The sequence below is a fragment of the Mustela erminea genome, chromosome 7, assembly GCF_009829155.1.
Source record: "Mustela erminea isolate mMusErm1 chromosome 7, mMusErm1.Pri, whole genome shotgun sequence".
In the NCBI taxonomy this organism is placed as follows: Eukaryota; Metazoa; Chordata; class Mammalia; order Carnivora; family Mustelidae; genus Mustela; species Mustela erminea.
In genome coordinates, this window is record NC_045620.1 from 15392926 (window position 1) to 15408859 (window position 15934).

Sequence of the window (15934 nt, forward strand, 5' to 3'; positions counted from 1 at the left end):
CCCTCCCTCCAGAAGAAACTAGGCTTCTCTTGAAGAGTGAATCTGCTTAACTGCTCCCTCTTTGCGCCCTGCCACTGTAGGTTTTAAGGGCTGGGCCTGCCCATCTGGGTGAGCTGTGGACTGGGTGGCAGGCGGGAGAGTGGAAGACTGATCAGCCAAGGAGGGTGCCAGCCTCTGTGAGGACCAGCCTCTTCTCAGGTACTTCCTTGCACGGAAGCCCGGGGCACTGACAGATCCCAGCTAACCGTGGACTTGGGGAAACCAGGCCCACCCCTGCTTTTGCTGTTTAAAGAAGAAATAATCATAAACCAGTCACACAAATCATCAGCATTTATTTCCTGGGTCCTAGGTGTCACTTATCTCGGTAGAAAGGGCAAAGAGTTGATCAGACAGTTTTGAGCACAAAACCCTTGCCTAGAAATGGATCTGCAGAGCTCCATGAGGGGACGCAGAGCCGCACAGACGGTCAGTTTAACTTATAATGCCTTCCAAAAAAACCCAAACACAGCTCCCGCCCCCTCTGCTGAAAAAAAGTTTAAAGTTTTTAAAAAGTTTAAAAGTGTTTTTTAAAAAAGGGATATGAAGATCTTGACCCAGAAGGTTGGGCTTGGGGGGGCAGTGGGGCAGAGCTGGGCTGGGGTTGCCGCCCAGGCCACCTCTGGAGGTGCGTTCTTGGGGGGGGCTGCTCAGGCACCCACTGAATAAATAATGCCCCACAGCTGCGGGGTCCCGGAAGTGTACCTGGGCACAGTGAGGAGGTGGTGGGCGAGGGGAGCCTCAGGGTGCAGGTGGAGGGCCTTCCCAGGGAAGGGGCCGCGGTGGCCTCTGGGGGTGCCTTTTCACTCTGGCCTGGCCTGCCTGGGACCGGGGCTCAGAGAAGAGGCTGCTAGGCCAGTGCCAGGGCTCCCAGTCCAGGCAAGGACAGCAGGTCTCTTTTCCATCCTCCATGGGCAAGGTCAGACTCAAGACGAGGTGGTCCCATCGCTGCTCTCGGGCTGGCTGCTGGCTGCCTTGTCTGGGGCGCCCGCCTCTGTCTGTCCTTCTGGAGAGGAGAGAAAAGGAACATACACACAAACATAAAGCACAGAAGGCTACTTGGAAGGGCCCAAAGTGGTAACTGTAGAGCCCTGGGACGCAGGACGCGAGCTAGATTGGGGTGGCAGTGACCAAAGGGACCTTTAACCTGGCCTCTAACATGTTAATGTTTACAAAGAACTTGCGTGCGGTGCTACTAGTATGATTACGGTCAGTGAGAGGCCAGGAGCACAGATGTCAGCTGGAAGCCTTAGCATCCAGTGAAGGGCTGCTGAGCGACGTTTGAGAAGTCTGTGCGGGTTCTCCAAGAGGAAAGGGCAAAGATGAAGCCCCAGCCGGGAGCAGGTGCCCTGGGGAGAATGAGGGTGTGGCTGGGGCAGAGCCCATGGTGGTTTCACTCTGCCATGTCCTTACCAGACGGGCCTCACCTTGGCCCACCCATGACCCCCTATCCTGGGGTGGTACCTGTAGCAGAAGCTTGGGCCCAGAGGGTCCTTCTAGACTTCCAGAAGCCTGACAAACTATTCTGCACTTTGGGCAAATTTTCTAGCTCGTGATGTTCTATTTGACCCTGAGCTGCTTGCCCTGGCAAGCAGAACTTTCTCATCAGATTCCCTAGTAATTTCTGCTCTACCCTTTCCTTGCTGTGGGACCTCAGGCAATTTATTTCCTCTCTCTGAGCCTTTGCACACTTGCACCTGTATGTGACGGGAGTGCAAGGCCCACAGGTGGTCATCTGGCACGTGGGAAGGTCTTTGCCCATGGTCACAATTCCTCTCGGCCAGTCCCAGCTCTCTCTTGGCCAGGGGAGAAGGTTGGTTTTGTGTTTGTTTTTTTTAAAAGAATGAGCACAAGAGTGAGCAGGGCAGGAGAGGAAGAGGGACAGAATCTGAAGCCGGCTCCAGGCCCAGTGTGGAGCCTGAGGTGAGGCTGATCTCATGACCTTGAGGTCATGACCTAAGCTGAAATCAAGAGTCAGACAGTTAACTGACTGAGCCACCCAGGTGCCCCAGGGAGAAGGTTCTCGAACACTTACTTTACCAACCACTACCCTTGGGACCCCCTTGGGGCCAGTTTCAGGGCACACTTGAAATGCTTTGTGGTCACTGTGCTGGTGGGGAGCGTACTCCTTTCTTCCCATCCTGTCTGTTGTTTCTCATTATTAGGCAAAGTAAGGAAATGTTTGCGCTCTCCACGTGCGGAGGGATCAGGAAAGGTAGGATAAGCTAAGGGAGGGTTAACAAGCACCAGCAGGCCCCAGACTTGGCCCCTGTCCTTCAGGATAGGCCAAGGCCCGGCCTCCCCATCCATACGGCCAGGTCTCCATCTCCTGGGCTGTTTTAAGCAATCAGATTCTCAGCCAGGCCTGCTGGGTCCGAATCTCTGCAGGCCCCCTCAGCGAACCTGGGCGACTGAGCACAGCCCGCAGGCCTGCCTGTGGAAGCCGCTCATGGCAGGGACCCCGGAAGGTTCCCTGGCTGGGCCAGCCTACGACTGTAGCATGAGTGTTTCACCTCCTTGCAGGGACCACTGTTCCTTCCTCGGGTCCCCTTTTTAAAGGTCACCCCCGCAGGCTAGTGTCCTAGACCCAGAGGACCCAGACGCTCCGGGATTCCAAATTAGAGGAAACAGGTATTTGAAGGGCCAGGGTCCACGGAGTGGCCACCACTGCTGAGGCAGAGGGGGTGGAACAGGTTCCCAGAGTCGAGGAGAAGGCTGCAGAAGCTCAGAGCAAGCCCTGTGGCAGCACAGCCCGTGGCGGGGGCAGGCACGCTGAGCCGTGAGCAGCCCTTGACTAGGCAACCTGTCCCTACTGCCAAGTGCCATGTCCCAGGGCACAAGACAAAGATCCAGGGGGGAGAAGCCCCCAGCCCAGAGGGGTGCTGTGCGAAGTGGGGCTGTGGAGGTGGCCAGGAGGAGAGGGGCCACCTCCTGCTTGAGGGGCAGGTGGTCAGGGTCTGGGTCTCTGAGGAGGGAGGGGAAGGCAGGAAGAACCAGCCCCAGGGAGCAGCGTGTTAAGGTCCGTGGGGGGCCGCTAGAAGCAGACGTGCTTTCCTCTGGCCGGGTCAGCGGCGGCGGGCTGAGCGAGCTGGCAGGAGGTTGGGCCACGGAACAGGGAGGGCGGACAGACCCCCGGAGCAGGGCAGACAGACCCCCGGAGCAGGGCAAGGTGTGCGGTGTCTTCCTTGTGCAGGGTGCCGTTCTGTGTTCACTTGCTGGTGACCCTGAGCAACCCACCCAGCTTCTTGGGCCTGTTGGTCTGTCTAGAACAGGAGCGCATTGAGTCCACGTCCCCACAGTCTGTTCTGTACTCGGGGTCACTTCTGGCCAATGCACACCAAGGGCTCTAAGCTAGAGACTACAAGGGAGAGCGGTGGGGGCAGATGGTGGCTCTCCAGGACAGCTCTGTGGGAGACCCATGGAGCCCTAGAGTTGCAGTCAGCTGTGGGAGGTGATGTGACACAGACCTTGCCTTTGAGGAATTATGGGGACAGGGAGGAGAGGGCTCTACCCAGTGCACGAGTGTGAGGGAAGGCCGCCCAGAGCAAGGCCCCAGGGCTGACCGGTGGACGCAGCAGAGGCGAGCCTACTAGGACAGGAAGGGAAGGGGGGCTGCCCCAGGCACGATGGGGGGTTGGCGGCTGCTATTTCCCCCTTCAACTCACTCCTGCAGCCCGTAGTTTCCAAGCACCTGCTCCCCTGGAGCTCACATTCCAACACATGAAAACTTCACTGTCAGGGCGGGCCCCTCTGAGCACCTGGTAGGGATTCAGCCATAGGACTGGGTGGGAAGGTTCTAGCAGAGGAGACCATGACCCAGGAGGCTCTGAACAGGACAAGCTTGTGCCTTGACAGAAAGAGATCCATGGTGGGTATGGCTGGAGGACAGAAGGTGAGGGCAAAGGGGCCCCCGCTGAGATCCAAGAGGGAGGGCAGGGCCACACAGTAGGGTGCTTCACGGTCAGTGTGACAGGGGCCTTGCCGCAGAGACATGATGGAACGGGACAGTTTGAGTCCTGCAGGCCACAGGCTGGCTGGTGGGGACGCAGGGAAGTAGATGGCCCTGGGACGTGTCTGGGAAGAGAATGGATAGGACCTGTGGATGGAGAGGGCGGTGAGGAAAAGGGAGGAAGCTGGACCTGGCCGAGAGTCCTAAGGCCTGAGACACTAGGGCCCTCCAGCCTAGAAACTGGTTGGCCCCTTGGCCACGGACCATGAGACTGGGGCCTGACTTAACGTGGGCAGTCGAGGACTTGGCGGGCGGCCCCGGAGCCCAGAAGAATGAAGACCCATGCGTTCTGACCTGCCCCCTCGAGTGTCAGCTCGCCCATGTCTCCAGCCAGCTTCCTCACGCTCACGGCCTCAGAGTCCCCCTGGATGTCAGGGACTGCGTTCCGACGACCTGTCCGGTCACAGGAAATGAAGTCCGAGTAGGAGGACTCAACCTCCATCATGCCTGTCGCATCGCTCCTCAGACCTGTGGGGACAGGGGCAGGAGGACCCGTGAGGCCAGGTGCAGCCCGCAGGGAAGACTCCGCTCTGGGCCCAGCACAGACATCTTTTGACAAAATGACAATTTTTGCCCCAATCACTGAAGACAGAACAGCCAAGAAAAATACGAAGAACAAAATAAATCACCCATCATTTCACACCCAGGAAACCACTAACAACAGTTTAAAGAACAGCCTTTGTCTTTCCTCTAAAGTTACTGATGCGCGTCTAGCACTGGTGAGATGTGGCCATGAACAAGCCCGTCACAGTGTCTGCCCCCATGGAGCCAACCAGCCAGCTGGCGGCCGTAGCGAATTGCCTAAGTCACCCGCGGAACTACGAGGGGGCTCAGGGCTTCCAGGGAGAAGGCAGGGTGCTGGAGTGACTTACCAGGGTCTGACCAAGGCTGGGGATCAGGAAGCAACATTTTAGGTGAGCTCCAAGGAAGAACAGGTGTTATCTAGACGAGTGGAGGGGAAGAGCGTGTGAAGGCTCGGGGGAAGGGTAGGAGGAGATGCGAGACCCAGAAGAGCTCCAGGCTGGAGTGTGCTGGGCGAGGGGCAGGGACGCCCAGGGTGCTGCTGAGCTGGCAGGGCCCGGGTCACATCTGCAACTGGCTGCAGGTCCCAAAAGATCAGAGCTGCGTTTTCAAGGAAGACTCTGGCATCTGGGTTGAGCAGGGCCCAGAAGGGGGCAAGTTGTGGGCTCCTGCAGGTGAGGTGTGAGAAGATGGTCAGCAGAGGAAGGAGGCGGTGGTGCAGATTCTAGATGCGACTTGGAGGTTAGATCAGCAGGACCTGGTACCTGACTGGTGAGGAAGTGAGCTTTCTGAGCCGACTAAGTGGACGTGTGGCTGCCTGAGACGGACAGCAGAGGAGGCATCCTTGGGGCCTGACGGGCGGGGAAGATTAAGAGCTCTATTTGACCACACGGACTTGGAGATGCCTGTGAGCCCTGTGAGGGGAGCTGCTGAGAAGGTACATGGTGGGAGGGGGCTGGAGCTCAGATGGGGGAGGGTCTGGGGAAGAAAAACAGGAAATTAGAAGTTACTTCTACAGAGATGGTGAAGAGCTCTGCTGGTAGATAATATAGCCGAGAGACCAAAAAGAGCCACACATATAAAGAGCCATATATATATTTGAAAACACAGGGGAATCGTACTACACATTGTATTTTATAGCCTACTTTGTAGAACTCTAGGACATGTCATTAAGTTTCCCTCTAGATGAGTTTTGTACACATATACTTGGATGTACCACGATTTGATCAGCCTCCTAGAAATGAATACGGTGGTATTTCCGATCTTCTACCATCACAGACAGGACCAGGTCTTCATGTAAGTCTGTGCCTCGCTCTAGTTATCAGAGTAACCCTCTAGAAGTAGAATCGCTGCGCTAAAGAGAAGGATGGGGTGATTTTTGAGCCACACCCTCGAGACACATTTCCAAGTTGCCTTCGCGAATTAGCGTAGGGATTATGATGACAAAAAACGAGGGGGGAAAAAATCTTTTTAAATTCTGTACTATGCACATTTATATTCCCACTTGCAGCATGTAAGGTTGTCTGTCGATCTGCACCCTTGCCAACGGTCAATATTGCTATTACGTAAACAAATGTCCATCTGCTAGGGGGACATGAACATTTAAGAAACTGATTTTCTGAAGGCAGTCAGATCACACCTGGTATACTGACACAGCAAGGTTTCTGAGATAAACTGTTAATTGCAAAACAACACCTAGGACAGAAGCTAGTTTCTGTGGAAAAGAGCAGATACAAGGAAAGAAACCTTATCAAGCGTGGCTTTTTTTGTAACTAAGGGGAACTTTTACTTCTAAGACTATCTTTGTTCTTTTCAGCCCAAGTTACTGTGTGGCGCTTTTGTACGGTGTTAGGTGACTGACGTTGGCAGAGGTGCCTGGGGTGGGGTAGGGCTCAGTAAGGGGTGTGTGTGTGTGTGTGTGTGTGTGTGTGTGTGTGTGAGAGAGAGAGAGAGAGAGAGAGAGAGAGGAGAAAGGTCAGGTTGCCAGCGTGGAGGGCTGGCCTCACACCTCCCCACAACACCTAGCTCAGAAGAGATAACTAAGAATACATCTGGGGCATTCCAAGAATGCCCTGCACCTCCCTGGGCCTGTTACCCCATCTGCAAAATAAAGGCAGGGCTAGAGCCCAAGGCAATCCCCCCAGGCTCCAGCAGAGGGCGTGCTCAGACTACCTTTCCAGGCTGCCTGGAGAGACGTTGCCCTAGTGCTTCGTCTTCTCAGCAAAAAACAACACAGCAAAAACCAAACTCTCCGAAGTCCCAGAAGGGGTTCCTTCTGCAGGTCACAGAAGTTTTACTTCTGCACTCTCCCTCTTGGGAAATGGCTCAGAGCCTCTGAACAGGGGAATGGCCTGCTGCAGTAACAGGAGTAACAATAACATTTCTGACCATTCGAATGGCAATAATAAAGAGAAAAGTTACGAAATCATTCTACGCTTTCTGGTCCTCATTTAAACTGCCACAAGACTGCTTGCAGTCAGTGAGGCAAGTTTATAACCATGACTCAGGAAGGTCCTGGGTGGACCCCTCGGGCTCTTAGGCCCAGGTGGCCGAGGGCAGGGGACAGACCCCTGGGCAGGCCACACCATTTCCCCAAGCCCTGTCTCTTTTCCAATTAGAGTGTTGGTTCCATGAGAACAGGGATTTCACCAGCCAGACCAAAAGGCCTCTTCCGGGCAGCAGAGCCAACACGCTCAGAGCTCAAGACAGTGCCTGGCGAAGACTATGTGATCAATAAATATGTCTCGTGTGCCTAGGTGGCTCAGTAGGTTAAAGCCTCTGCCTTCAGCTCAGGTCATGATCCCAGGGTCCTGGAATGGAGCCCCACATCGGGCTCTCTGCTTGGCAGGGAGCCTGCTTCCCCCCTCTCTCTGCCTGCCTTTCTGCCTACTTGTGATCTGTCAAATACATACATACAAATAAATATTTCTCAAATTTCTGTCTGTCTACCTATCTATCTACCCTCCATCTCTCTCTCCCTCTCTGTGCGGCCAATAAAGGGACTTGTTAGGACTGCTGGGAAAGGACTCTGTCCCCCGTAGACGGCTGTGATATTCTTGTCTGCTCTCTCTAGGATCTGCCACTGTGGGATGGAGTCACAGGCTTCATCTAAAAGGCCAGCTTCCAGCTGGAATAGACACCCTGGGGCTTTGGCTCCTGCCCTTTCCCTACAGGCTGCCCTGTGCAGGGAGCTGAGCCTCCTGGCTCAGAGAGGGAAGTATGCCAAGCGCAAAGCTCAAGGAAAACACCAATGCGGCCAACATTCTCCATCCTCACCCTCTTGGGGAAGAGGGATTCCAAAGCGATTTTAGGCTATAGTCAGGGGAGCCCCCCGAGCCACAGCACAAGCACACAATTTCACTTTTCTTCATTTGAATTCTTGCTCTCTGCTCTTGAAAGTCAATAGCAACCAGGAAATAAATTCTTAGAGTTGGAAACTGCGTCAGAAAATGGTCATTATCAGACTGCTAATGATAGTATAAACTCGCCAGAGCCTCTCTGGGGAGTGATTTGCTCAGATGCACCAAGAAACCTCAACTTTTTTCATATCCTTGAGCAACTAAGCTCATAATAACGGACTTCTTTTTAAGATTTTATTTATTTGAGAAAGAGGGAGAGAGTGAGAACGTGTGAGAGCACAAGCAGGGGGAGCAGCAGAGGCAGAGGGAAAAGCAGGTTTCCTTCTGAGCAAGGAGCCCAATGCAGGGCTTGATCCCAGGACCCTGGGATTGTGACCTGAGCCAAAGGCAGACACTTAACTGACTGAGCCACCCAGGAGTCCCTCATAATAACTGATTCTAAGACAAGAGTCCAAGTTTTGCATGAAATTAATGTATAAAGATATTAATTATGGCATTATTTATCATAGTCCAAAACTAAGACACCGAAATGAGCTTCTATGGAAAACAGAAATATAAACATATTTCACCAATTTATAGCCAAATGAAATATAAGTAGCATTAAAATGTTTGTGAATTTATTTTGAAAGACAGAGAGAAAACACAGGCAGGGGGAGGGGCTTAGGGAGAGGGAGAGAATCTTAAGCAGGCTCCCCGTTGCTGAGTGTGGAGCCTGACTTGGGGTTCAATCCTGAGAGATCATGACCTAAGCCAAAATCAAGAGTCAGATTCTTTGGGTGTCTGGGTGGCTCAGTGGGTTAAGCCTCTGCCTTCCGCTCAGGTCATGATCCCAGGGTCCTGGGATCGAGCCCCGCATCGGGCTCTCTGCTCAGCGGGGAGCCTGCTTCCCCTACACTCTCTGCCTGCTGCTCTGCCTACTTGTGATCTCAAATAAATAAATAAAATCTTTAAAAAAGAAAAAAGTCAAGATGCTTAACCAACTAGGCCACCCGAGTGCCCCATGTTTGTGAATATTTTTAAAAGACACGGGGAAATGTGCACAATTGTTAAATGAAGAAAAATCTCAATAATATCATCACGTATTTAAGTTATGACTTAAAATTTTTTTGTATTCTTCATAGTGAAAACATTCACCTTATTTTTAAATTATTTCATTTTTGAACATGTGTGCATGTAGTATAAAACTCAAAAAAGGGGGCGCCTGGGTGGCTCAGTGGGTTAAGCCGCTGCCTTCGGCTCAGGTCATGATCTCAGGGTCCTGGGATCGAGGCCCGCATCGGGCTCTCTGCTCAGCGGGGAGCCTGCTTCCCTCTCTCTCTCTCTGCCTGCCTCTCTGTCTACTTGTGATCTCTCTCTGTCAAATAAATAAAATCTTAAAAAAAAAAAAAAAACTCAAAAAAACTCAAAAACCCCGCTGAGCAGAGAGCCCAATGCGGGGCTCGATCCCAGGACCCTGGGATCATGACCTGAGCGGAAGGCAGAGGCTTAACCCACTGAGCCACCCAGACACCCAAAGAATCTGACTCTTGATTTTGGCTTAGGTCATGATCTCTCAGGATTGAACCCCAAGTCAGGCTCCACACTCAGCAACGGGGAGCCTGTCCCCCAAAAGAATAAAATCCTTAGAGATAACCAAGGAGGTAAAAGACCTGTACTCTGAATGTGATAAAATACTGATTAAAAAAACTGAAGATGACACAAACAAATGGAAAGATATTCCATGATCACGGATTGGAAGAATAAATATTGTTAAAATGTCCAGGCTACCAAAGCAATCTATAGATTCTGTGTAATCCCTATCAAAATACCAACAGCATTTTTCACAGAACTGTCAGAAATACTAAAAGTTATATGGAACCAACAAAAGACCCTGAGTAGCCAAAGCAATCTTGAGAAAGAAGAACTAAGTGGGAGGTATCACATTTTAAGACAGATGACAAAGCTGTTGTATCAAACCAGTATGGTACTGGTACAAAAACACACAGATCAATGGAACAGAACAGAGAGCCCAGAAATAAACCCACGCTTATATGGTCAATTAATCTATGACAAAGGAGGCAAGAATATAAAATAGGGAAAAGACAACCTCTTAATTAATTGTGCTGGGAAAACTGGGCTACACAATATACCAAAATAAACTCAAAATGGATTATAGACCTAAATGTGTGGCCTAAAACCATGGAACTCCTAGAAGAAACCAGGCAGTAAGCTCTTTGACATTGGCCGTAACTGACATTTTTCTAGGCATGTCTCTTAAGGCAAGTGAAACAAAAATAAAAACTATTGGGACTGTATCAAGATAGAAAGCTTTTGCACAGAGAAAGAAATCATCAACAAAATGAAGAGGTAAGTCTACTGAATGGGAGAAGATATTTACAAATGGTATATCTGATAAGGGATTAACACCCAAAATACAGCCTTATACAGCCCAACATAAAAACACAAATAATCTGATTAAAACAGGGGACCTGATAAGACATTTTCCCAAAAGACATACAGATGGCCATATAGATGAAAGGATGAACCACGTCACTCGGCGTCAGGAAAATACAAATCAAAACCACAATGAAATACCACCTTACACCTGTCAGAATGGCTAGAAGAAAAAAGACAAATAACAAGTAGTGGTGAGGATGTAGGAAAAAGGAGCCTTTATACACTGCTGGAGGGAATATAAATTGGTACAGCCACTGTGAGGGGTCCTCAAAAAATCAGAAATAATTGCCCTATGACCCAGAAATTCAGATTTACTATTGCAGATTTACCTGAAGAAAATGAAAACACTAATTTGAAAAAATATATGCACCTTTATGTTCATTGCAGCATTATTCCTTTTTAAAGATTTATTCATTTGAGAGAGAGAGAAAGATCATGAGCAGGGGGAGGGGCAGAGGGAGAGAGAGAAGCAGATTCCCCACTGAGCAGGGAACCCGATGTGGGGCTCCATCCCAGGACCCCGAGATCATGACCTGAGCCGAAGGCAGACGCTTAACCCACTGAGCCCCCCAGGCGCCCCGTTTATTGCAGCATTATTTACAACAGCCAAGTGGAAGTAACCCAAGTGCCCATGCACAGATGAATGGATAAAAATGTGGTATATGCACACTGTGGAATTACTTCATAAAAAAGGAGATCTTGGTATTTAAGACAACATGCATGGACCCACGGTGTATCACACTAAGTGAAATAAGTCAGGGAGGAAAAGACAAACACCGTATGATTTCACTCGTATGTAGAATCAGAAAAATGAAACAAGCAAACAAACCAAAAGCAGAAACAGAGGACAAACTGGTTGCCAGAGGGGAGGGGGGAAGGAGGTTGCACACAATGGGTGAAGGGGAGTGGGAGGTACAGGTTTCCAGTTTCGGAATGAGTAAGTCAAGGGTATTAAAGACAAGGGTATAGTCAGTGATATCATAAGAGCACCGTAGCAAACACGGCATAAGGCATAAACTCGTCAAGTCACTACCTCGTACCAGTGAAACTAATGGAACATTGTATGTCAACTACACTTAGAGTGCGCGAGAGAAGGAATGAACCTCCAGACAGAAACAGAGCTAGAAAGAGCCGCCGCTCCTAGTCCAGGGCTTTCGCATGCACTGCGACTACAGGGTCATTCCTGTCGCACTTGCGGCCACTTCTAACGACATCCACAGAGGCAGTCACTTCAGAGAGGGAGAGAGACTGGTAACAATGCAGACAAGGAATTTGCTAGAAAAACTGGTATAGGGGACTTTAAAAGTCCAGAGGCAGAGATCAAAATGAGACAAGCAAAACCTCGTATTATACTGTTAAACAATTATTTCTGCCTCAAACATTTATAATAATTAATGATATACACTTTAAATTCCACATCAAGAAAATAGTAAGACCCAATACACTGTCCTCCAAAATCATGTCTTGTCGTGTGAAGACAAAGGCTTACCTGTTTCAACTTTCACTTAAATGTCTTGAATATAGTTATAACTTCAAATTAAAATTAAGTTCAGATTTCAGGGGCACCTGGGTGGCTCAGTGGGTTAAAGCCTCTGCCTTTGGCTCACGTCATGATCCCAGGGTTCTGGGATCGAGCCCCGCATCGGGCTCTCTGCTCAGCAGGAAGCCTGCTTCCTCCTCTCTCCCTCTCTGCCTGCTTGTGATCTCTGTCAAATAAATAAATAAAATCTTAAAAAAAATTAAGTTCAGATCTCAGATTGAAAATCAGTACTATGGAGATTTAAAAATGCAAGTAATACACATATGAAAATACTTTGAGAAATATAACATAAAGCTGAAAAATGGAAGAAACCCCAAACCTCAGAAGGTACAAAAGGAAAAGCACAAGCCGTCAGAGGCCTCCTTGGTCTCAGACACTGTCCCCAGGGCAAGCACTTCCTCTGTCCTTCCAAGTATACTGTATATAATATATAAATATATATTCCTTCCCTCACTCCTTCCTTTTTCTTTCATTTCCAACAGAAACTTTTTTTTTAAATTTTGCTTTTTTCATTTAAAAATATATCCTGGAAACCATTCCAGATCACCCTTACACCACAGCACTGATTATATCAAAACCCAAGAAACAAACCCCAAATCCTTTACAGCTGAAACTTCTTTCTTTTTTCATTGACTGTACGGTATAGTGTTGTCTCACTACTATAGACTGATTATTCCCTTTTTAAAAAAATTTTTTTTTCAGATTTTATTTATTTAATCGTGAGAGAGAGAGAGAATGCACAAGCAGGGGGAGTGGCTCTGGATCACACTCAGAAATATCTTCCCCACTCTGAGATTAGTAAAGAATTCTCCCTTGTTTATTTCTTACACTTTCATGGCTTCATTTTTCACATTTAAGTCTTTGATTTATCTGGAATTTATTTACTGTAAGGTATGGGCTAGAGATCTACCTTAATCAATTTTTCCGCTTACCTCAAGACCATTTGTGGAATAATCAAACTGAAGGGGACCCCAGAGCTCATGCTGAGAAGTCTCCCATTGAAAGCTGGGGAAACTGAGGCCCAGCAAGAAAAAGTGAGCTGCCCAAAGTTTTTGCATCTAGGGGTGCTAACTCTTGGTCCAGAGCTCTTTCTCCTATACCGCTCTGCCCTGTTGAGAGCCCCAGTGACATCACAAATCTCCAAGGGGAACATGTGGTGTGGCAGGAGGCACCCAGTGTAAACAGCCCTCCGGTGCTGCTATTCACTGGCTTGGAGACCTCGGCCAACTCCCCTCACCTCTCTGGACTCGCTTCCTCTGCCGCAGTGTGGGGAGAACAAGAACACCCTGGGGATCGGGGGCTGCTGCCAAGACTGAAAGAGATGATGTGTATAGAGTCTGATAAGATACCTGGAAACGTAAGAGGCACACAATTAATAAGTCGCTAGTACAGTCTGTTTTCATTGGCTGTCTTATCAGTAAAACTATCTTCTTGACGTTTTCATTTAACTCCTTTATCTTTACGTTTTGTGGTGCATAGGAGGCCAAAAACTTATACTTCCTTCTTTTTTTCTTTACGGTGCTGAAGGGAATGTAAGTTCTGCACAAGTGGGGAGCCTGGGTATCCCACTACAGCTGAAAGGCCTCGCACACAGTTGAAACTCAATGAATATTTGATGAATGAGTAAATAATAGAAGATGTTCTAGATTCCAGGGCAGAAAGAGCAAAGGGTTGCAGCCCTGCATCAAAACAGTGGCCAAGGGGTGCTTGGGTGGCTCAGTGGGTTAAGTCTCTGCCTTCGGCTCAGGTCATGATCTCAGGGTCCTGGGATCAAGTCCCACATTGGGCTCTCTACTTGGCAGGGGGAGAAAGTCTGCTTCCCGCCTGCTGCTCTCCCTACTTGTGATCTCTCTCTCTGTGTCAAATAAATAAAATCTTAAACAAAAAACAAATAAAAAACAAAACAAAAGCAGCCAAAGCTCTGGCTCAGTCTCCATGCTGAAGGGTGATCCCTACACTCTCTCCCAGCTTCCCTTTCCCCCATCTGAATATAACAAAGGTCGAAATATGCTCTCTACAGCTCTTCTGGTCCTAACATTTCTTCCTTCCTTCCTCCCTCCCCTCCCTCTCATTCATTCATTTCTTCCTTCCTTTCATCCACTCATCCATTCATTCTTTCATTGTTTACTGAGCACCTTCTACATGCCAGGCACTGGCATGCGGTACGCACTGGAGACTAAGAAGACATTTACAGTCTGATAAGAGAAAAAGGAGCTGAACAGGTAAATGCCTGATCATCACAGATAAATGCTAAGTGCAAAGTAAGACGAGACCAGGTTCTCTGTATCTGGATGTTTAGTTAAGGGTTGTGTGGTCGGGGAAAGCCTCCTTAAGCAGGTGACTTCGTGTTGACATCTACAGAAAAGCTGGACACGGGGTAGTCCCGGCAGAGTCAACAGCCAGTCTGGGGCTACAGCGATCTAGCATCTCCCATCTCATCTCCAACCCTAGGAAGTGCTCAAGAGTGACATTCCTCTGCTCTTCCTCAACCTCGGGAGATTCTGGGGCTTTCTTGGGGTCTGGTCACCTGTAAGGCATTTGCATGACCAGGATGGAAGGGAAGACCCTTACACGCAGCTTCCCAGACCCAGATCCAGAACCGTGGTAGCCCAAGGTCAGAGGCTCTTGCAGGTGCTGGCTCTGGGCACTGTCAAGCTCCCCACAGGAAGCCACCTTACGCCTTCAGTTTCTAACACTCCCCCGCTCCCTGCCCCAGCTCTGTAATGGAAGAGGTTCCCAGACTCTGCCAAGAGCTACATGGTCTGTTCCAAGACTGCAACTATTAGGCCTCATTGCTCAGGCAGATTCCAGTACAACTCTAAATTGTTTCCAAATTTACCAGAAAGGTCATTTCCTGTTTTTTTTTTTTTCCTTTTCAAAAATTAAATATTTGCAGAGACCATACAAAAGAAAGCAGATCCTTTTGCAAAGGACACAGGGCACAGAGTGAGACTTGGTCCCGTGGGAGAGGTCTCCTCGGGGGTGGGGAAAACGCTCTTGAAGGTTTCTCTGAGGGGAAAAAAGGGCTGTGGAAACCTGATGGAACTACCAGAGCCTACTGAGCGGGCATTCCTCAGATTTAAAGGGAAGCGGCTTTTCCCTCTGGTGCGCAGCCAGAACCAGAGGGGCACGGAGGCAAGGAGGAGTCAGGGCCCCCAACGGCACCTCCCAGAACCTGAGGAGGGGCAGGGTAAGGGATTCTAACCATGGGAGGCCTGCACCAAGAGGCGGACTGGCACCAAGCACCATCTAGTGCCTCGGGCACACCCAGAGCCGAGTCGCCAGAGAGCAGTTTCCTGCCTGGGCAATGCCCGCCGCCCCCTCCAACGGCCTCCGGGGCAGGTGGTGGAGACACAGGCTTTGGGAGGCCGCTGAGGAGGAAAGGGCAGGGTGCAGAGTCACCCAAAGTCCTCAGCGACCTTCTGGTTGTCAGTCCTTGCGGACATCCTTTTGCTCACATGTCCTCCACACTCCAGGGCCCTCTCCTAACATCTTGGACCACGTCACAAGCCCTTCCACACAGGTGCCTCCTCTGTTAGGGACTTTTGTGGTACAGGGCCCCTAGGACCGGGAGCAGGACCAGGTGTGGGTTCTCCTCTCTGTTGGTCCCTGGATGTTCTTAACCCTTTCCTGTAATAGTATGTGTTGATGGCTCCCCGTATGGCCCGCAGCCTCCCTCCGGAGCTCTACGATTGCCAACCTGACTGCCTCCTTCACATTTCAAACTTCACATGTCAAGTCGCAAGCCTGCCCCCTCTGGCCTTCCCCAGCTCAGTGAAGGCACCATCTGTCTGGACTGCTTAGATGCTGGATCCCTCCTCGCCCTCCATCATACACGACCCCTCGCCGGCTCCCATCACCTCCACCTGCGAAGCTCAGTGTGGATCTGTCCTCCACGGTCACCACCTGGTCTCCGTCCTGCCTCACCTGCACCTCGGTGGAGCCTCCTTACTGCATCCCTGCTCTGCGCTTGCCCTTGGCCCAAGGTCTATCTTCTGTACAAGCAACCGGCGGGGATGTCTGCCTATCAGA

General features: G+C 50.1%; 1 protein-coding gene across 2 annotated transcripts in view; it reads right to left on the reverse strand.

Moving 5' to 3' along the window:
* Positions 1–315: 315 nt before the first annotated feature.
* The window catches only part of PKIG (cAMP-dependent protein kinase inhibitor gamma), a 96069-nt gene continuing 80450 nt past the window's right edge, over positions 316–15934 (reverse strand). For both annotated transcript variants that reach the window (XM_032350576.1, XM_032350575.1), the window contains exons 3-4: positions 4340–4513; positions 316–1042 (exon numbers count right to left, since the gene is read on the reverse strand). In XM_032350576.1, the coding sequence (XP_032206467.1) occupies positions 963–1042; positions 4340–4490 (231 nt within the window). In that variant the 5' untranslated portion in view covers positions 4491–4513 and the 3' untranslated portion in view covers positions 316–962. The remainder of the gene's footprint in view (positions 1043–4339; positions 4514–15934) is intronic.